This window comes from Thunnus maccoyii, chromosome 9 (assembly GCF_910596095.1).
Source record: "Thunnus maccoyii chromosome 9, fThuMac1.1, whole genome shotgun sequence".
Lineage (NCBI taxonomy): Eukaryota > Metazoa > Chordata > Actinopteri > Scombriformes > Scombridae > Thunnus > Thunnus maccoyii.
In genome coordinates this window covers 22,760,048-22,781,937 of record NC_056541.1, presented here as the reverse complement: position 1 = coordinate 22,781,937, position 21,890 = coordinate 22,760,048, and the positions used below count along the sequence as shown (strand labels likewise).

General features: G+C 39.5%; 1 protein-coding gene across 3 annotated transcripts; it reads left to right on the top strand.

Moving 5' to 3' along the window:
- The first annotated feature begins 1,189 nt into the window (after positions 1 to 1,189).
- Positions 1,190 to 21,878, top strand: ttc37 (tetratricopeptide repeat domain 37). Of its 3 annotated transcripts, XM_042420841.1 has the most exons (42): positions 5,909 to 6,005; positions 6,109 to 6,205; positions 6,635 to 6,735; positions 6,886 to 7,029; positions 7,213 to 7,304; positions 7,467 to 7,542; positions 7,629 to 7,775; positions 8,020 to 8,118; positions 8,243 to 8,351; positions 8,514 to 8,654; positions 8,814 to 8,912; positions 9,166 to 9,290; positions 9,524 to 9,610; positions 9,816 to 9,919; positions 10,043 to 10,169; positions 10,411 to 10,590; positions 10,770 to 10,894; positions 11,012 to 11,262; positions 11,386 to 11,488; positions 11,622 to 11,804; positions 12,049 to 12,196; positions 12,285 to 12,363; positions 13,074 to 13,135; positions 13,224 to 13,280; positions 13,372 to 13,440; positions 13,888 to 13,962; positions 14,215 to 14,356; positions 14,487 to 14,580; positions 14,753 to 14,830; positions 15,031 to 15,155; positions 15,233 to 15,356; positions 15,891 to 16,115; positions 16,366 to 16,438; positions 16,595 to 16,648; positions 16,894 to 17,005; positions 17,288 to 17,416; positions 17,510 to 17,634; positions 17,809 to 17,976; positions 19,101 to 19,253; positions 20,052 to 20,182; positions 20,950 to 21,079; positions 21,246 to 21,878. In XM_042420841.1, exons 3-42 carry the CDS (start codon positions 6,646 to 6,648, stop codon positions 21,321 to 21,323), a joined length of 4,713 nt encoding a protein of 1,570 aa, XP_042276775.1. In that variant the 5' UTR covers positions 5,909 to 6,005; positions 6,109 to 6,205; positions 6,635 to 6,645; the 3' UTR covers positions 21,324 to 21,878. The 3 variants fall into 3 exon arrangements, 2 of the variants coding, with proteins under 2 accessions (XP_042276775.1, XP_042276776.1); XM_042420842.1 differs by lacking the exons at positions 5,909 to 6,005; positions 6,109 to 6,205 and adding an exon at positions 6,256 to 6,481; XR_006098078.1 differs by lacking the exons at positions 6,635 to 6,735; positions 6,886 to 7,029; positions 7,213 to 7,304; ... (35 more) ...; positions 20,950 to 21,079; positions 21,246 to 21,878 and adding exons at positions 1,190 to 1,428; positions 1,591 to 1,720; positions 1,874 to 2,033; ... (2 more) ...; positions 3,789 to 4,013; positions 4,229 to 4,432 and having other exon boundaries at positions 4,550 to 6,005; positions 6,109 to 6,199.
- Positions 21,879 to 21,890: the final 12 nt, after the last annotated feature.

The window sequence follows — 21,890 nt, the reverse complement described above, 5'->3', positions numbered from 1 at the left end:
ACCTCATAATCTGTTTATAGACCTTTCAGTCATAAGAGTGGTCATATGGTTAATGTGTCTGTACATTAATCAATGATATAATCCAAACATATGCTCTCACACACAAATATCCAGGCTCACTACAATCTCTACATCCATCAGCATCTACATCAACAGCACAACAGAGCTGCATTTTTTTTTTTTTTTTTTTTGGCACGATACCTGCAGCAGTCCATGGAGAGATGCTGGAGACATGCAGGCCTACAGTTTAAGGGTAAAGAGGATGAGCAGCCTTTCAGAGAGCCCTGCAATTTAATCATCAATCACACATGTTGTTGTTTTCTGTCAAGACTGAACGGATCCGTGCGCAAATGGGTGGTGGGGGGGGTGGCGGGGGGGTTTAGGGATTTCTCATTGTGTTGAACTCGCAGCATACAGAAAAACAACTCCGAGGCTCAAAACGCCACCTCGCGGTTACTAAAGCCTCTAAACTGAGCTGCAGTATCACCTGTTGAACAGCACTGTAACTCCTGAGCACTGCTTTCAACAAGCAATGAACGACTGCGTTCCTTTTAATCCCCTCTTTTATTTCAGTTTGATCAATTACAAGGTGCACATCAGTTCATTAATAACATTTTCATATGATGGGCGTTGAATTTGCAGTAGTGTTTAATATGTGTGTGTATGTAGGTCGACTATTGTTGGTACAGTACCAATGGATGAAACGTGCGTTTGATTAAAATTTAACCCTGACAGAAACATTTCAAACCAAAGAATTATGAATCTCATTTCAAGCAACATATTATACTTATTATATATATAATTGCAAGACTGAATCAATTGGCAAAAAGAATTTGATTACACCATTTATTAGCCTACAACTAGATATTTAGTTTTTCTCCTAAACATAGACATACGTTTGTTTACTACTACCATACCATACAGCTCTAAGCAGTTGACGGTGACAGCTCAAAAAAGTTGTTCAATACAGATGTTTTTGTTTTAAGATGAATGCTTCCCTCTAGAGTTTAAAACTTGTCATTACATGTGGAAAACAGTTATTTTTGTGGTTTTATCTGTCTTGATAAACGACTTTTTCATCTGAATATATTTTTTAAAGGATTTCTCAGAATGTGAGATGATTATGTTTTCAATTTTATAAAAAAAAAAAGTGATATACATTTCGCACAGTGTGATCTAGTGTAGATTTAAACTCTTATTTTGAAATCGTCACCTGGATGTTTATAGACCCTCAGAGTCGAAAGTAACCAGCAGAAGCAAAGTTCAGCTCTGAATGTCTTTTCCTGTTTTTACAGCAGCTAATCGTCAAATTTGTTGGCTGCCAAGATGAAAGCGTTGGCTTTGATTTTTCTCTTTCAAATTTATGGTGGAGGTTTGTGCCAAAATGGAACTAGACCTAACATTGTGATGGTGATGAGTGATGCATTTGTAAGTATGAATGAAGTTCTGTACTACCATAATATCTTGTTTATTAGGTTAAAACTGCATGAGAGAACAGGCTTACAGATCAAACAGCATACACAGATTATTCATTTCTCATATAAATTCTTTGCTTGATTATGTGTCTGGGAAAATGTCTTGTTTCTGCAGGATGGGCGGTTGACCTTTGATCCTGGTAGCAAAGTTGTGCAGCTGCCATACATAAACTACCTCAGACAGCTCGGTACCACTTTCCTCAGTGCCTACACCAACTCTCCCATCTGCTGCCCCTCAAGAGCAGGCAAGTGACAAAGTTAAGCAGAGTAATCTTTTCTCTACTCCTACTCTAAACCCTTATCCTTCAACAGTGACTACCCAACTATAAAGGTATTTGGATAATATTCAAAGGGAAATATGGAATAATAAATATGACTTTACAAATCTTTGCTCCCAGCAATGTGGAGTGGTCAATTTGTTCACCTCACTCAGTCGTGGAACAACTACAAGTGCCTCGATGCAAATGCAACAACATGGATGGATTTGCTGGAGAAGAATGGATATCACACAAAGATGATGGGCAAGCTGGACTACACCTCAGGGAGTCACTCTGTCAGGTAAGTAGTCTCAGATAAGAAAACACCTTTACTTGACCTTAATAACCAAACTCACATGAACACAACACTCGCACACAATACACACAAACAATTTTTTAGTGACCCACTATATGAGTAATGAGCAACAACAGACTGTGTATGTGGGCAGCTATTTTCCAGAACAATGTGAATCATCTTTTTTGGATGCTTGTCCTCACATATTTCTTTCCACTTCCCTTTTTTCCCCCTCCCTGCCTGCATTTTGTTGGCATTTGTGTGTGTTTGTGCTATTACTGCAGTAATCGAGTTGAGGCCTGGACACGAGATGTTCAGTTCCTCTTGCGCCAAGAGGGCCGGCCTGTGACGCAACTTGTTGGGAACATGTCAACAAAAAGGATCAAGAAAGAAGACTGGAAACACACAGATATGGCTACACAGTGGATCCACCAGAGAGCTGCATCCCCACACCAGCCCTTTGCACTTTACCTTGGTCTCAATTTACCCCACACCTACAGAACTGAATCCCTGGGGCCCACCGCAGGAGGATCCACCTTCCTTACCTCACCATACTGGCTAAAAAAGGCATGTTTTTCTTCCTCTGTTTCTTGAATGCTCTCTCTCTCTCTGTTGTTGCAGAACTACATTTTATTTCTTGATAGAAATCACTGTGAAATCACAACTCTGTATATTTTACTCTCACAGGTTTCTTCTGATCTCATCTCAGTTCCTAAATGGCTCCCCATGGCTGCCATGCACCCTGTTGACTACTACTCCACCTTCACCAAAAACTGCAGCGGTGATTTTACTGAGGAGGAAGTCAAAAAAATTCGGGCCTTCTATTATTCCATGTGTGCCGAGGCAGATGCCATGCTGGGTTAGTTGACAGTGGTAAATTCACCAAGTACAGATCTCATTAAGCAGGAGTTAGCTCAGAACAAATCATGTTTCCATGATAACTAATACCACAAACCAAGCCTGCAAGGAGCAGTTTTTGTTCAGGTTTACAGACCAGATATGTAATGTATGAGGGCACCAATCAGCTGTGAAGAACTTGAGTCACCATTCCTACAGGATCCCAACATGGCCAAAAATATCACATTCACATCGAAACACTGAGGAGCACATAGTGACAGATTATTATGTCTGGAATAGGACTATAGTAAATGTTTGCAGTTCATCCAGTGCACCACTCAGCATATAAAGCAGGGCTTAGCATTGCAGGTAATAGCACATCGTTAGACTTGAGTAGTATCAGTAATAAATACAATTGAAAAAGCTAATTGCACTGAAGTCCCTTAGTAGAGTGTATGTTGGGTCAGTGCAGCAGTTGGCTCAGTTGCACTTATTCTGCTTTTACAGTCCTCAAGATAACAAGGCAGCTTTGTGAGTATTAAATGCTTTATATAGGCACAATGATGTGAGAGTATCATAAGAAGTGCTGTAATGATAAATACTGATCAACTTTTGACTTAAAAAAGCCCCTAAAGCTCTCAATAACATATTCCTCACACAAGAGGAGAACACAAATGTCAGTGCTGTGTTCCACTACATGATACTGAACATGTTAAAACATACAGTTTTAAAGCCTATAATTTATCTAGTTGATAGTGTTGTTATAGTTAAACTTACTTCGTGAGATAAAGTCTAGATTATGGCCAGCATTGAGATCCTGTTATGTTTACCATCACTTTATCATTTTGTTGTAAATAATAACACGTTTTTCACAGCAGCAGGCCTATACTCACTCTGTGTCTCCCACTCTTTCTCTCTCACTAGGCCAGGTCATTTCAGCACTGAGAGAAACCGGCCTGCTTAACAACACTGTTGTGATCTTTACGGCTGACCATGGGGAGCTGGCCATGGAGCACCGGCAGTTCTACAAGATGTCCATGTTTGAGGGTAGTTCCCATGTTCCCCTGCTCATCATGGGGCCTGGGCTGATGTCTGGCCTGCAGGTCAACCAGCTTGTGTCTTTGGTTGATCTCTATCCTACTGTACTGGGTGAGGAAGTGGACAGAAAAAAGGATTGCAATGTCTGTTGATGAGTATGAGTCATAAAGGGTAGATATATACCTCTAATTGGTGTTTAGAGCTTTAGACTGTTTGTTTACAATCTGTGAAAGCAACAGAATAATATATCTTTTAGATTTTGTTTGTTGTATTTCAATTTCATGTAAGACACTCGTGTAAAGTCTGAATCTTATATTATTTTGCAGACATTGCTGGTATTTCACCTGTAGGTAATCTCAGCGGCCACTCGCTCCTTCCTCTGTTATCCAAGTCCAAGAGGCAACGTCCAGACTGGGTTCTGAGTGAATATCATGGTTGTAATGTCAACGCCTCAACATACATGCTGAGAAGTGGAAAGTGGAAATACATCGCCTATGCAGATGGTCAAAGTGTCCACCCACAGCTTTTTGGTGAGTTCATAGCTTCAGATATTAAACTGCAATCACTCAAACTAACTGCTCCTATTCGTTTATGAAGAAAAAAACAATCATAAAGCTCTGGTTCACTTTGATTTTTCTCTTTTGCAGACCTAACACTGGACAAGGAAGAACTTCACAATGTGGTACACAAATTCCCAGATGTGCAGGAGCATCTGGACAAGCTATTGCGTAGCATTGTAGACTATCCAAAAGTCTCTACAGCTGTCCATCTCTACAATAAAAAAGTTTTTGGTGCCTGGCGCCAAAGTCAGGGGAAAAACTACAGCCAGGTCATCGCTAACCTCAGGTGGCATGTGGATTGGCAAAAAGATGCATTAGCTAATGAGAGAGCTATTGACAAGTGGCTCTATGGCTCTTTGTGATATTTTTACTGTAATAATGATGGATAACTTTAAATTGTCTGTTTTTTAAAGTGCTGGACACTTACTGTTTTACACAACTGCACAGACTTTCAGTTGGACGTAGATTAAATATGACCCTCTTATAGTATTTTAAGTATTTTGATTCCTACATTCAATCGTTTTGTTAAAATTGTGTTCACTTGTATTGCCGTATTTGAGTTACTATGTGGAGTTATGGGGTAACACCTACAAAAGCACCCTACAGCCAGTATGCATACTACAAAAAAGAGCCATAAGGATAGTAAACAATTTAGGATATAGTGAATACACCAACACGCTGTTTTTAAAGACATATACCTTGATGTTCGTGGATCTGGTAGAATTTAACACAGCACAAATAATGTAAAAAGGTACCAGGTAATATACAAAAAAATGTTCTTCGACAGAGAGGGGAGTTATAATTTGAGAGGAGAGTTTCATTTAAAGAAACTCTGTGTTCACCCCACTATGAAGAGTATGTGTATTTCAATCTGAGGGGTGAATTTGTGGAATGGTCTGAATGTGGAGCTAAAATAAATTACAAACATAAATCAGTTCAAGAAGATATACAAAAAAAAATATTTTGAAAAAGTATATGGATGAGGAAGCATTGTGTTAAACTTTTATTTTATTGACACCAAGTGGATATTTGGGTTGTACATAAAATTGTGATAGTTGTTTATAAATTATATATATGAGTTTTTATCTTTTTAAAATTTTATTTACATTTTTATTTTATTTACATGTTCGAAATAAAAAATAGACTAATATTAAAACAGCCTGCCTTCTTCAGTGGTGGAAAGCAACTCAAGTTACTCAAGTAGTGCACTCAAATAAAATTTTGAGCTATTTGTAATACAGCATTTCCATTTTATTCTTCTTTATACACTCCTCTACCTTTCAGAAGCACATATATTTTTTACTCCACCACATTCATTGCCTCTAATGAAGTATTATTGTAGTTTGGTATTTAAAGTAAATGATCTCAACACTGTATTTCTGGCTTTTTTTCTGTCTGAGCTCACTCAAATGGACCAAACTGTAAACTAATCTTATTTTGAAAAGGCGTGGCTGTTCTCGAGCATTTCCGGGTCATCGACAACAGCAACAGAGGAAAACACAATATTACATCGGGGATTCTGTTAGGAAAGACATCGTGGAAAGTATGCAGTCTTCTAATTAATTAATTACTTAAGAGTAACAGGAATAATAGAGAAAATTTAGTTGTTTTTTTCTGCCAATCTACTATCCCCCACTCCACTCCAGTAGGTGGCGGTAATGCGCCTATAAGCTGGTTTGCAAACCGCCATTAAACACAAGGAAGAAGAAGCAGCAGCAGCAGAGCAAGTTGTCAACGTAAACAGTGGGTGGCTCCAACTTTTGTACATATATACAGAGCCTACTGTGTTAACTGCAAGACAAACGTACTCAGCTACCTTTAAAAAAAGTTTCTATTCTATTTCTAAAGGTTTGAAACGAATTGTCATAGAAAACTGACCTGGTTTAGAGGCTCCAACAAGCTAACAGTTAGCTAATGCTAAATATGTTAGTCAGTTAGTCAACACCTCTAACAATTAATTTAGCGTAAGGTTGTACTCTTTCTACCTAAGTTTCCTGTCATCATCATCGTCGCTTCTCAGTAAGACTAGCAAAACCTTTGCAACTTAAGTCAAGCATATAAGCTAGCATTAGTAAGCTCATACGTCATTCAAATGCTTGGTAGCTTGTAAACTGGTTTAGCAATATGGGCAGTTATGATGTGTCAATATCTCTTTTTCTTCTTATCACTCAGATCATCTCAGGATGTCTAATAAAGAAGTGAAAGCCGCTCTGAAAAGTGCCAGAGAGGCCATAAAAAACAAAGAATTCAAAGAGGCTTTGAAACACTGCAAGGTAAGGTATCTCATTTTCAGATGTTGATGAAAGTGAGGTATTTCTGTTCTACAGTATGTTGATATGCATCTGTTTAACAAAACAAATCAGGATACTACAACCACAGAGATGTTGCACAGCTGACTTTGCTCTCTTCAATGTGTTTTTCAGGCTGTTTTGAAAATTGAGAAGAACAATTATAATGCATGGGTGTTTATTGGCTTGGCAGCCAGTGAACTTGAGCAACCAGAACAGTCACAGACAGCCTACAAGAAGGCAGTGGAGCTGGAGCCTGAGCAGCTACTGGCATGGCAGGTAATATGGGAAATGTAGTGGTCAGTGCTTGCTGATACTTAAATTATAAATGGGTGCCACTGCAGAGTGGCGCTCAATACTTAAAAAATGTGTCCATCTTTACTGAGGATGTTGCATGTTATACTAAATTTCTCCCCAGGTCCAGTAATTATGTAACAAATCAGTAATGCATTGGTGTTTTAGGGCTTGGCAAATCTTTATGAGAAGACTGATCAGTGGGATTTCAAAGTTGAGCTACCTAACATCTATCAGAAGCTTGTTGAGCTGTATGCAAGGTAAGATACAGAGAGACTTCCTTAGAACATGTCTCTTAAAATTAAGTTATGATGATTTTTGTAGTATTTGCTTTTGCCCACCCCCTACCATTTTTAACGAACTGTTGTAGTTTTGGCTAGTTTTGTGATGTTATTGATTCTCATTATATTCTCCATTCACAGCTCTGATAAAAACAAATGTTATGAGGTGATCAAAAAGCTGTCAGAAATCTACCAGTCTGACAAAGAATATTCAAAGGTACGTCATTTTTAACATGTGTAAAAGTGCATGAGTTCAGTGTACTTTTTTCACACATTTTAAGGCATTTGTATATGTGCACCTAGTTGGCGCAAGTTTGGCAGCAGCTCATTCAACTGAAGGAGGAAGAGGCTGTGGACAAGAAAGAGTTATTGCAGCTATGGCAACAGATGACCCATCTCCTGTCAGACTGCCTTAATGAGGAGGAGCAAGACAATGAAACTCAAAACCATGTAAGTCTTCACCCAGTATCTATGTGTACTGAGTAATATACAGGGTTTCCTGTCATGCTTAGACACTCTGTGAAACATAAGAGTCCATCACTAATAATCTCCTAGCTCAAAAAGCCTACAGTAGGTTTGCCTTACATTGTGGTGGTCATAAAATTCAGTTTTTCCCACATGACTGAAAAACGTAATAATAGTCTTTCTTTATGCTGCCTGACTGTTGGTCTCTTTTTGTATTTCTGTTTATCAGTTAATCACAGCATTTGAGAAGGCCATGGTTCTCATGGATCCTGTACCAGGAGAAGAACACAGGAAGGCCTCAGCTGACTATGTCAAATGTCTTTCTAAAGTAAGTTAATCTTCTCTGATGTTTGTATCCCCTCTCACCGTAGATACAATGCTCATACAGTATTAAAAATAGGCGGTTTTTTTCCCTAAATAGACTGATTATTATGATTCTGCTTTTGCTGTAGCTTCCACACGAAGAAGCAAAAATGAAAGAGGCATGTGAGTCCATGCTGTCCCTCTACCCCAACCAAAGTTATCCTCTGGAAATCCTTTGTTCTCACTACCTCAAAACAGGTAAGAGTTGAGTTGTCTTGCTCATTAAGTTTACAATTTAAGTACACAGATATTGATTTACAGTTTTTATGAAGTGTCACTCTCAGACATCGAGGAAAATATTTTGCCTGTGTCAGAAAATGGCAGATGCAATCTTAGTACATGCTATGTTTTCATTTGAAGGTCTCCAGAATGAGGACACAGTCAGCTGTTTTTCCCGGCTCCTTGACCTGGCCCCTAACAGTGGGTTAGGTCACTTGGGTCTGGGCACCAAAGCACTTCAAGAGGGCCGGTATAAAGATGCAATTAAGGACCTTGCACAAGGTTAGTTTGCACATGAACAATTAATGCATTCTGCTCTTAGTGTAAAAGGTGCCATAAGACTTTATACTGAGGCATACAATTCATGACAATCACTGTAATATGGTTTGGAAGTTGGAATTTATACTAACTGCTGTTGATCTGTCTTTTTTAATCTATTAGGGTTGAAGAAAATGAGCTCCAGTACAGGATGGTACAACTTGGCTCAGGCTCAGTTCAAACTGCACAGATACTCAGACAGTGCTATATCATGCTCCCAAGGTATTTTTTTTTTGTCTTCTGTATATCACTGTTGTCATCCAGATGATCTCACACCAGCATTTTAATTACCGATCTAGAATCAGCTAATCCAAAGAATACGACAAATCACAATACATCAAGAATTCATTAAAAAAACAACAAAGGGATTTGTGATTGAAACAATGATGTTAACCACTATCTTTAAAGGGCAGCTGGGTTTTTTTCCCTGAAGCAGATACTGAACTTCAGTGTGTGTCTGCTTGTGTTCGATTAGGTTTGACAGCGTGTGTGTCTGGAGACACGGAGCTGAGGGTCAGAATGCTAAAGCTGAGGCTAGAGGCTTTAGTCAGGAGTGGAGGGGAGAAGGCTGCAGATCAGGCTTTGGAGACATTTTCACAGGTAATCAGTGACATGTCCGCTCACAGATCCAAACAGACACATTTACTGATACTTTTATCTGTTTATCCAGCATGTTGTATGTACTTTATATTTAAATGTTCTGCAAAATTCAGCAGTTGAAAGTGATTTGGGTTTTTTTCTAATTCTTTAAATATTAATATAATAAATTTGTAGTGCTACAGAATGTCAAAGGAAATGTCATGTCCATCTTTGTTTTTTGTTGTTTTTTTTAGATCCCCAATGCTGACAAAGAGCCAGTCCTAGTTGCCTTTAAAGGACGTGCATACCTTAACAAAGGACAGGTCGATCAAGCACTTAAGGTAACGTGCTTTTCGCCTATTGAATTCTGTGAAAGTCTGTAAAAATGTCACATTTATGATATGATACCATAAGAAACAGTATTGTAGCAAATAAATAATTAAGAACATATGCGACGTCTGATATGATTCCAGGGTGAGATGAATATCTGTCTTGTATTAGATCAAAGATAGACTGGTGCAAACGAAACTATTATATCTTCCATAGGTGTCATCAGAGCTGTTGGCCTCTAATCCAAACCTGGCCCAGGGGTTGGCCCTGAGAGGACTGACACACTTAGCTGAGGGCCAGCAGCAGCAGGCAGAACAGAGGTAACAAACTGTGTGTCTCTTTTTGCATGTTTTTTTTCCATCCATCCACATTAAATCTAGGTAAAACAGTCCATGGTTTGGGTTCTACATTGAACTTTTCCTTCTTGCTCTTTTGTGGTCTAGTTTCCTAAAGGCAGCAGGCCAAAGTTCAGACTGTGGAGAGTATTATTTCTTGCTGGGACGACTCTACTGGGACATGGGAGAAGAAACTCGTAAAGACCGTGGCAAAGCCCATACACACTTGCTCAAGGTTAGCACAAATATATTGATTTAATTTTTTTCATTAGATAAAGTAGGTAAATTGTATTTCACAACACTATATATCCATTTTAAAAACTCATTTAATCGCCAAAATATTGATGGTCTGCTCTATGACAGATAAGTGTTGAAGGACTTAACTTTCAGAATGTCACAGTATGTAACTTATTGCCAGTTGTCAAGTGTAATGTTAAAAGGCATCTTAGGGTCAAAGCTTCATTTGTCCATTTCAGGCTGCAAAGTTAGACCCACACCTTGGTTGTGTATTCCGCTACCTTGGACATTATTATCGGGAGGTGGGAAATGACCATGGCCGGGCACGAGGCTGTTATAAGAAAGCCTTCGACTTGGACAATGATGATGCTGAGTCTGGAGCTGCCTCAGTGGATCTCAGCATGGCTCATGACGATATGGTAAGTAGGTTCAGTGGCAAAAAAAAGCCATAATGTACAGAGCTGTCAAGTGTGATATTGACACTTTATGGTAAAGTGTTTTCTTACAGATGTCTCTCTTTTGTCTGTAACCTTCCCATGCTCTTCCCCTCCTTGTCCTCTCTTTTTATCCTCCTCTTCTTCTCCTCTAAATGCTACAGGACACTGCCTTAGCAATACTTCAGTCTGTGATAGAGAAGGCCACTCCCGGCTCGGCTAAATGGGCCTGGATGAGACGAGGGCTTTACTACCTGAAGGTTGGGCAGCATCAACAGGCTATTGCTGAGTAAGATTTTCAAATCTGAGACAGTAAAATGTATTATCTTAGTCTTTGTCATTTTTAACATCATCATAGGTCTTTTAGTTATATAAGCATTTCTGATCATGTATTTTATATTGATAGTCTGCAGGCAGCCCTGAGAGCAGACCCTGAGGACTGGGTGTGTTGGGAGTGTTTAGGTGAGGCCTACCTAAACCGCCGGAGTTTCACAGCAGCTCTGAAGGCCTTTGGTAAGGCCCATCAGCTTCAGCCCTCCTCCATCTATAGTGTCTATCAGGCTGCTGCAATCAAACAGACCCTGGGCAAGTTCAAAGAGGCGGTTGCAGAGTACTTGCAGATCACAGCACAGCAGGACTATGTTCCTGCTCTTAAAGGTACGTGTTTATGTCATTATATCTGACGCTTGCATGTCACGTGGTATAATGTTATAGCTTTTACTGTGTATCTGTCTTTTCTCTGAACCTAGACAATCAATTAAATTTGTGTGATCTGTTCAGGTCTTGGGGAGTGCCAGCTCTCTCTGGCAAAAAGTTTAATGGAGGACTGCAGAGATGGGGGAGCTATTGACCTCATTCAGCAAGCCATACAGAACCTCTTCAAGTAATGAGTAGAAGTTTGTTTAACATGCAAATGTTAAATTAAAGCTTTGTTTGAATTTATTAAACTAAAACAATCAGATAGATGGTTTCTCCCATTTCATCCACCTATCTTTTCATATTTCTGTGCTCTTCAGAGCTGTAGAGCTGCGTCCGGACCTCTCTTGTTTGTGGAAGCTGCTGGGAGATGCCTGCACTGCAGTCAGCACAGTGTCTCCAAACAGAGTCCAGGTTCAAGTGCCAGCCCCACTGGCTGGTATGGACCCCCACACCCAGAACAACATGCTGAATCAGGCCCAGACACTCAAAGTTGGTGAGAGGTATGAGCACAAACAGGCATGGATATTTTCAGAGCTGTCTATATATATTGCTACTCGGTTAAATCCTCGATCTTTAACATAGGTGAGAGAACGTTTTTTGACTTGACACTGCTGTTAAGAAGTTTACACTAAATGATTGAATTGGCATAATTTTCTGATTGTTGCTCTTGGGTGCAAAGCCTGCCTTTACTGTCTTTCATTAGAATCCAAATACTGAACATTAAGTGCATGTTTTTGTCTACAGGTGCTACGCTCGTGCTTTGAAGCTAATGCCTGAGGTCCCCAGTCTTTGGTATGACCTTGGACTCAACTATTACCACCAGGCTAGCCTATTCTGCCCTACAGAGGGAGATCAGAGCTCCCCATCTCTGCTCCTAGAGAAAGCCCAGCAGGTAACTCACAGAATCCTGCACAACAACAGCTTTGGCATGGTTTGTTCCCAGAAGTGTTCTTTTTAAGAGATTTTTCTCCGCTTTTCAGTGTTTGAAAAAGGCGATCATGATGGACAGTGGGAATCATACCTACTGGAATTCCCTGGGAGTCATTTCCATGAGCAAAGGTATGCTACCTCGCTTTTATACAGTAAATAATGGAGGATTACCCCACCTGGTGGACAGATTGCACGTCTCCCACCAATATGTAATTGGTAAAATAAAACCCACATGATTATTGTCTAACTGAATTAATTTATTCTGTGTATATTTAAACATATTATTGTGAAATGAAAATGTTCCACATATATTTTTAGAGCAAAAGCTTGAACTGTATTTTACTCTAATTTCTTATGCCAGCCCACTGTAATGACATGAATAAATAAAGTCAGCAGTTAATAGAAAGTTGTAATATTTTATCAGCTTAAAGAAGATTTCAGTTATTTTACATTCCCTCTTTTTTATATCTTCAGTTAGAATGAAAAGGGCCATCCATTGTAGCAATTGCTCACTAGTCAGACTGCTGCAATACACATCATACCACTCAATGAGAATGATGGCCTCTCAACCATAAATTACTTTCATCTTGATGCAAGAAATACTCAAGTTATTACTCTTGGTGAAATACACATTCATTTATTAGACAGACAGAAAATGCATATCCTAATTATGTATGCAGATGTGACTTTTTTGTCAGATTGGTTGGAGATATAGTTAACATTCATTTAACTGACATCTTCTTAAGATGAAGTTATCACTGTTAATAATTGTAGTTAAGTATTTTGTGTCAGAGGAATTAATGCCATTTTGTCTTGTCACTTTCTTTCTGTCACATCAGGTCTTAAAAACTTTGCTCTGGCTCAACATTGCTTCATCAAGTCCATACAAGTTGAACCAAGTGTATGTACTGCACATTTGTTCAGGTGATGAATGGGGTTCCCAGAAAATATGCTGATGTTTTTATAGACTTTTTCATATTTCGTTATAGAATGTTGTTGCCTGGACCAACCTTGGTACCCTGTATTTGAAGAAGGACAATATAGAGGTGTGTGTGATCAGTTTTTATATATATTATTCTTGTTTCTATCATAGTTGGCGGATACTTTCTTTGTTAAAGTCTGGTTTTATTTTCTTAGCTTGCACATGAGGCCTTTAAGATTGCCCAGTCCTTGGAGCCGCTGTATGTCAACTGCTGGATCGGACAGGTACTCAACCCACCTTTCACAGAACTTTATTTAACAAAGACATCATAAGACAATGTTATAAGGTCACTTTGATGCCATATTGTCAAGGTAATGGACACTCTGCAATAATTCAGTGTTCAGGGGTTAAGGCGTCTTTATAACAAACACATTTTTGTCCCATATATGCATATACATATGACACAACTTATGTTCAAATCTGACCAACAAGGAAAATAATTTGGTAAGATAACCAAGATAGTTTGATTGACTTGGCACAATACAAGTGTTCCACTATGGTAAGGAATTTGAGAGAGATCTGGTAATACAAGGATTTAAAGTTAAGAAATACTACGTTCTAGGCCAGAATTTGATTATAGTAGTGTACATAATTATAAAGCACAAGGTTTGTTAGACCTCTTCATCTTTGTCTGTCTAAGTAATGGTTTTATATCTTTGTCTTCTCACCAGGCACTGATAGCAGAGAGAGTGGGAAGCTATGACACCATGGATCTTTTCAGGCACACCACTGAACTCAACACACATGTGCGTGACCTCCCAAATGCACTTTCCTTTGTAATACCCACTCATTAGCCGGCTAATTACAGTTTAATCTCTGCATCACCTTTCTTACTCTGTTGAATTTTCAGTTCTAAGCCTTTTGCTACTACTAGTAAGGAATTAGACATGATACCTCTATGAAAAAAATGGCTTTTTTTCCCTGCCTTGTCAGACTTATTCTTTGCCTTTCTCTCCCTCTTCATCTACATCTCTCTATCACTCACCTCCCCCTGGCAGATGGAGGGAGTGAAAGGTTATGCCTACTGGGTGTGTTCCACCCTGCTGGATAAGAGCAACAGAGACTCTGAACTGTACCGCTACAACATAGTCCAGATGAATGCCATCTCTGCTGCTCAGGTGGCACTCAGCAAGTACACAGGTACAGAATCTATGCGTATGTTTATGTACATGCATAGCAGTCCACACATCCTTGGTGGTATTTGGACCATGTGTTAGGGACAGAACTTGTGTGACATGTAGTTTTGTTTTTTTTTTTGCATCTTTCTCAGAGAGGATCCAGTCTGATCCGGATGCCTTCATTATGCTGGGTTACCTGAATGAGCATCTGCAGCTGAAGAGACAGGCCTTACAGGCTTACCAAAGGTGTCTGTCTGAATTATACTGATTATACTCTGTAGACTCACAGAAAGAGGCATTTTACCAAAAATACATGAAAGATGTACTGCTGTTTCATCTATAAGAAACCCAATAACTTACCTAATGTTTGTTTACTGTTCACCCTTGTATGTATTTAATCTGAACTCTTTTTCCTCAGAGCTGTTGTATTGCTTCAGTCGATGTCCTCCACAGAAGAGCTGGCTTTTGCTCTTGGCAGCTATGGCCGTGCTTTGTGGTAACAAACAGCTGTCTCATTATCATTTTCCTTAAACAGTTTTGGCAAAACTAAGAAATCCACCGATACTGATTAATCCAGTAATGAACAGATTATTCCAGTAATGAACACATTCCAGTAATGAACACATAATAAGCATGCCTCAAAACCCCCAAATGTCAGACTTCCTTCTGTTGTATGTCATGTTATATTCCTCACAGCACCTCTTGCCAGTGGGAGGAAGCGGTGCAAGTTTATAATTCCACACCACTGCAGGAGCTCAGTGATCTGGCTGGGCTGGCTCTGGCTTACTGCAGGGCAGGACTCATCCCAGAGAGCATCAATGGTGAGCAGAGCCACACTCAAATCAGAGATAGTATATGCATGCACATGCGAATAAACTGTTTTGTATGTGTCCTTTAGCCTACGAGCGTGCCCTGGCTGTGGCTGCCAGTGAAAAGGAGAAGGCTTATATCTTAACAGCTCTGGCCTTGCTCCAGCACAGGCAGGGTAACCTAGACTCAGCCAAGACTCTGCTGTTTAAGTGGTGAGTTCTAATGCCCATGACAAAAAATTACATATACTTTACATTAACGCTAACCTGTGTTCAAAGCATATTGTACGATTTTAGATTGAACTTAGAAATCAAGTAAAGACCGATTAGTGTCTTTTCCTGACCAGTCCTGTCTCAACTTGCAAAGACCTGACGCTTACTAGAGATAGATAAACCACATTTATTTAATTATTTCATTTATTTGTTAAAGTTGTTATTGTTGCAGTCAGCGACTGTTTTGAAAAGTGTGAAATTTTGTTCACAAGCAGTCATGCCAGAATATCAAACCTGCAAGACTAGCAATTAGAAAAAGAAGAAAAAGAAAAAGACTTCCTGAAACCAATGGTAGTTTATTATTGCATCAAAAAGATTGAGAGGTCGCTAATGCTGTTTGACACCAAACTGTCATGTCTCAGAAGTTGGAGCTTCCCAAACTCATTACCGCATAATGATAATGTGGTGATGATGCTTCTATTGTTCTTGCTTGACAGCTAAATGTATTTGTCTGTTTGCCTTCTGTCTCCACAGCTCAATGTTAAAGGAGCCAATCTCGGAGTCTCTGCTGTGTTTATGTGCCCTTGGATTGGTCCACAGTGATACTACGCTAGCCACTGCTGCCCTGACTGAGCTGCTAAAGCAAGGCTCAGCCTCTGGCAGTGTTATAGAGCAGCGATGTCTACTCACCTGCACCCTGTTGGCCCTGCAGGGCAACTACAGTGCGGTGCAAAGAGAGGCTTCCAGAGCGGTACACAGGTAAGCTGTCAAAATCAGTACTCAACTGACACTTAACTGACACAAAATAATTTATTTTCTATGCATACATTGTCTTGTGATCAATTTTAAAAACAAAGTCTGTGGTTAGGCAGAGAACATTATTGATCTGCAGTATTCAATGAAAATCTAATAACAGCTGACAAATAACCACACAAGTATCTGCAAGGTTACACTTTATGCTGTTTTGTTCACACATTGGTCAAATAAATGCTGGATGTCTTATTTACAGCAATCCGGGTAACTCATCTTTGTGGGCCCTGCTGTCCAGACTGGTACCTCAGTACTACCCCAGGAAGGCAAATGTTAGTCTGTATATATATATGTATATGCACACACACCCCAGAAAATGTATTATACTGACACACACATTTAACTGAACAACCTCCCCCAGTCGTGCTGTAGTACTGCTGGACAGTTCTAGTGGAAGTGCTCATGGTTTTGTCTGCTTTGTTTTTCAGGGTGGAGCGATGGCTGGCCATGTTGCCTGTCTCTCCAGTATGACCCAAGGAAAGGTAAAATAGTGTGTTATATTTACAATATATATATTTACAATATGTTGAAATGGTTTAGTGTGTCATCTGTTGTGTTCTGTCTTTTTTTTTCTTTTACAATTTCTTTCACCTAATTAATCTCATTGTCTGGTCTTTTGGCTAAATAATAATAATTATTAATAATTAAATGTCAACAGCTAAAAAAGTCATTACAGTTCTTAGTGTTTGTAAAATAAACTGAGCTGATCTGACTTGTGTGCCTGCAGAGGGCGTTGTTGTACAGTGGAGTGAACCAGCTGGCTAGTGGGAGACACTCTGGAGAAGACAAGCACAGGAATGCACTTAAGACCATGCAGAGAGCTGTGCTGCTCTGTCCTGGTAGATATACACAAACACACTGAACTACCTCACATACAAACTTATTTTTTACAATGCAATCTTGAAGATTGCAGACAGGATTGGGTAATTTCACTTATGTAATTATCTAATTTAGGTGAAATAGTGTGAAGTAAAATAATGTTTATGGGATTCCTCTGTGAGAACCTTTCTTCCAGATAACGGTGTCCCTCATAAATACAGTAAAATGAATTTTTACAGCTTTGTCAGATGAGCATAAAGCTAGTCAGTGTGGTCTGAGTCTCACCTCTCCTTTACTTTCAGATGATCCAGCAACATGGGCAGGATTAATGGCTGCCTGTCACACAGAAAACACTTCCTGTTATCTCTCTGGCTCTGCTCCTTGCAGACAAGGACTGGAACAAACCCTAATGTCAGTTGTTTCTGAGAAAGGTGTGTGTGCATTTGGTTCTGTGGTGGTTTTTACTAGATTCACTATTTTGTGTATGTGTTTGAGTATACAACTGACATGCCTCTGTATCCCAGTACGTACTGTGGAGGAGATAGAGCGCCCTCTAGCCCAGTCTCTGGAGGGCTGGGTACTACAACAGGCAGTGGCTGGTCTCATGCTTGGGGGACAGTTAGAGCAGGCAGAAGCTCTTTGCTCACAGGTGGGATATGATCACACACACACTTCATGTACTTTATTGGAGGAATGACTTATTCTAGAGAGATATTAACATGAATGATGCAGAATAATCTATACTAAGTAATAAAGTGAAAGAATATAAGTCATCCCTCCCTTTCAACGTTGTGTTTCTTATGCTCTGCCTGCTTTGCCCCAGGTGCTGAATGTTTCTCCAGAGCACCCAGCAGTGATGCTGTTGCTGAGACAAGTGCAGTGTCAGCGCCTCCTTGTGGCAAATGATGGTGGTACTGTCCTTCCAGACTCTGTGCTGGAGCAGCTCAGCAACACTGTGATGATGAACCCCACCAACCTTGGGGCATGGCATGTAAGTGGATACTCCATCATAAGAAATACTGGACAGTAGCTCTTTAATTTCAAGCTCCAGTTGTTTAATGGTACCAAATTTTAAATGTAAATATGTAGCAAAAACAAACTCTGCTACATTGTGGGGCTTGAAAATATTGTAATATATTATAATGAATGTATATTATAATTAACTTATTATTTTTACTATTAGTTTTTAGCATTTTTTATTACATTCGTGAGCTGGATGCAACTTAATTTTGTTCTGCTGTGCAGTTGTCCTGTGTATATTCTGGATGACAGTAAAGTTAATCTTGGATCTTGATGGTCTCGTTCTTGAGTGATCACTCATTTAAATGCTGAGATCATGTTGTATTGATAAAGTGGTTTTCTTTTCCTAACCACAAACAGACACGTCTTCTTCCTTCCACTGAGACATTAACGTAATGAAGAGCATTTCTGTGCCCTGCTTGAGACCTCCGATAACTGCACTTAACATCAGATAGCTGCAAGCAGCAGGGGTGAAGCAGCAGAGAAGCCATGTTATCTCTTTTAAGCCTTGAACATTTTGGCAGACTGTAGCTTAACTTGGTTAATGACAACAAATGTTACAATATTAATTGTGGAGATAGAAATGTGTATTATTATCACAATGTCATAGTCAGTTCTGTATCAACACAGAGTACATTATTCCTGAATTATCAACAATTTCATGTAATGACAGAAAATCATTATCCATGCCATCTTTATAGGTCCGTATATAATGGACAAAATTTAGAATTTTTTGTTGCTGCCAGAAATAAAGTCGAAATTTGGGTTTGTTTTTGTTATTATAAGAATATTGTATTGAGAAGTCATTGTATTATATATTCAGTCTTGTATTTTTGTACCAATAGCTTTATATTTGCTTCAATTTAATATATAGGCAGTGGATTATTTTCCAGTGATGATCAGATCAAAGCTCATTAATGATTTAATGTGTTCTTGTATTCTTCACATCTCCTAACCTTTCCTTATCTCACATCGGCTTTAACAATCTCCTCTATGCTCGTCGTGTTTCACTTCTCTTATATCCTCTTCCTCCCATCCCCCTGTTATTCTCTCATCCTTGCTTGTCCTATTGCTCTCTTACTCTCCTTCTCTCAGTGGCTGGCAGATGTGTATCGTAGCCAGGGCCTGCTTGTTCAGGCGGTCATGGCTTATAGACGGAGTCTGCAAATTGCCTCACAGCTTGGCCTGCACAGCAGCCAAGTAGCGAGCCTGCTTCGACTAGCTCTACTAGCCCTAGGACCCTGTATGGTGAGTTTTTATATAGGATGTAACATGCATCCACACCCAAAATATTCATGATTAGGTTAATTTAGTACAGCATTTACAGCACAATGATCACAGATATTTATGCTACAATACTGTGGCCACAAATATGCATATTTTAGACAAATGTAATGTTATTGCTGGATAGAGATTAAAATTAGCACTGTGTAAGGCTGAGAACGCAGCTTTTCTTTTGTCCTACAAGTAATGATGATTATTAGCTGTCTAAACTGATGACAGGCTCTCTATAGAAACACACGGGGTACATTTACATATTAGTAGAGACACACACTCACTACAGCAATGTGATGATTTCAAACTGCATAGCAGTCTAAGGCAGCCTCTCTCTACATCACCTTCACATGGGCAGAAACACGGTAGAAGAGATGAGAGATGGGTGACTATCTCGCTGAGAATTGTAGGATCAGCAGTCAAGGCCAAGTGGAAATACAAACAAGACAAGAAACTGCTTTTGTGATTCAGCTGATTCAAGCAGATGTGCTTTAGGTCCACTGCTCAAAGAACAGAAAATCCAATAGTAACACACCTTGGTTGGAGCCACTGCTCTCACTGAAAGCAGTTAAACAGTTAGCACAGACTAGTCAGGTGTTTATTTACCTTTTTAGAAAACTGCAATGTACTGTCAAAACATGAAAGGAGATGTTTTTTTTTAATACCTGCACCATCTCTTTGTCATTGCAAGTTTAGGAGATGAATAAATGTTTGGTGTAAGGTTCTCCCAGCTAGTTTTATCCTTAACCCAGTGTGCTTCTGACCTGTCAGGCGGGTGTCCCAGGAAATGACTGGAAGGACCTGGTACTAGAAGCCACTACAGAGGTCTTGAAGCTGGGCTCATCCCCCATGGCCCTCCTCTTCCAGGCACTGCTCCAGTATGTTGTCAAGATGACCGCGAGGTAGGTGCTTCTCACTGTACTCTGTTTCCACTGCTGCAGGTGTGCGTGTTGCTTTGCGTAAATATGAAAATGATTTTATCCCATTGGCTACGTGCAGTTAAGCATCTAATATGATCAAATAAATCACAAGGTTCTTGTAACTTCAGATTTATGCATCCATCTGTCTTTTCAAGATGTTCATACTTTTGGAACTACTGAGCAATTTACAAAGCAAAGTTTCCTTGTCCTGACATAATAGCCTTCTGTCACTACCTAACAGGCCTGCCAGGAGGCTTAATTAGAGTGCAGCATTCACTTGAGAGCTGATGAGAACAAATATGCCAATCATGAACTGGCTAAATTCCTTGAGAGATGCTGCGGGAAGTCCCCTGCGCCAAGCATAATTGCAGTATCAAGAGGCCATGTCATGTTAGACACGGTTTTCTTTATATATAGGAAAACAGAAAGAATAGTTACAGAAAGGGTTTCAACCCAGACCAACAAGTGTACTATACAATCCCACATGGCACATTCATGCCAGCTAACTTCATCTAAACAACAAACCAGATCTGCAGCCTTCGAATTCTGTACATTTTCAAGAGCAAATAAGTATAGCTGTCATTGACATCAACACAGGCAGCACAAAAAGGACTAAACATGACTTGTCACTTGATCATGTCCTCTCATCTCATACAGTTTCCACTCATAAATGTAGACAATGTTTTTTTTTAACAAAAAAACGGTCTCATTTTATACCCTTTTCCCATTTCTGTGCGTGTCCTCTGCAGGGACACCAGGCGATTGTTGGAGAAGGTGGTATATGTCCCCTCTCGAGACTTCCCAGTGACTGTGGTGCAGGTGGCCAGCTGGTACCTTCTCAGACACCTGCATGCCAAAAATGACGACGAGCTAATAAATGTGAGCACACAGCTGTCTCATAATGTACCTACACTGTTTCCAACCATGACGTGAAGCACATGAATACAGAAATTGCAACTAGTCACTCTTAAGTTGTTATTTCTGTACTGGTTGTTTAATTTGATCGAAACTTGAACATACATTTATTCTTTCCTCTGTTTTGCAGGTCCTTTTGGAGCATGCCAAAAAGCGTGGAGATCAAAGATTGCTGGAGTTTAATTCACTGCTTGTCTCTTCATCCTGAATGTTGCAAGTCTAAAATGAAATCTTTCTAAAATCATGTAGCTATGGGTGTATCCAGCAGCTCAACCCACCTCTAATTTAGCTTCATCTCTTCATTAATATGGAATCATAGCAAACTGGACATTATTATATAATATATATGAACTTTATTGGCTTTACATGATTCTTTGGCATTAAATGATTCAGCTGTAAGGAAATCTAATCAATTCAGTAAATCACAATCATGAGTATAAAATAACTGGTGTCCTCATTCAGGCTGGAATAAAGTCATTTTGCTCAATACATAAAGATTGTCTCATCTTGATTGCACATAATCCTAATAACATACTGATCAGAGAATATAAAGCTAATACAGCAGAAATGTAAATGCCGTATCTACAGTACTTCAATTCATAAAAAACAACACAGATACTTAAGGCATGTTCAGCAGTAATATGTCACATGTTGCACCAAAGATTGAAACTGAGTCCCTTTTCCAAAGATTGATTTCACCCTGAGTTTTTTTCCCTCGTCCACATGGATCCTGGTTCCATCTGTGCATAAAAACTCCCATTTTTTTCAAAGTCCT

Bases quoted from the DNA above. Each gene is read 5' to 3' on its own strand.
- ttc37 (XM_042420841.1), top strand. From the start codon at position 6,646: ATGTCTAATAAAGAAGTGAAAGCCGCTCTGAAAAGTGCCAGAGAGGCC. The intron at 8,913-9,165 runs GTATTTTTTTTT...GTGTTCGATTAG, and splicing joins TGCTATATCATGCTCCCAAG to GTTTGACAGCGTGTGTGTCT. The intron at 16,116-16,365 runs GTAAGCTGTCAA...TCTTATTTACAG, and splicing joins GCTTCCAGAGCGGTACACAG to CAATCCGGGTAACTCATCTT.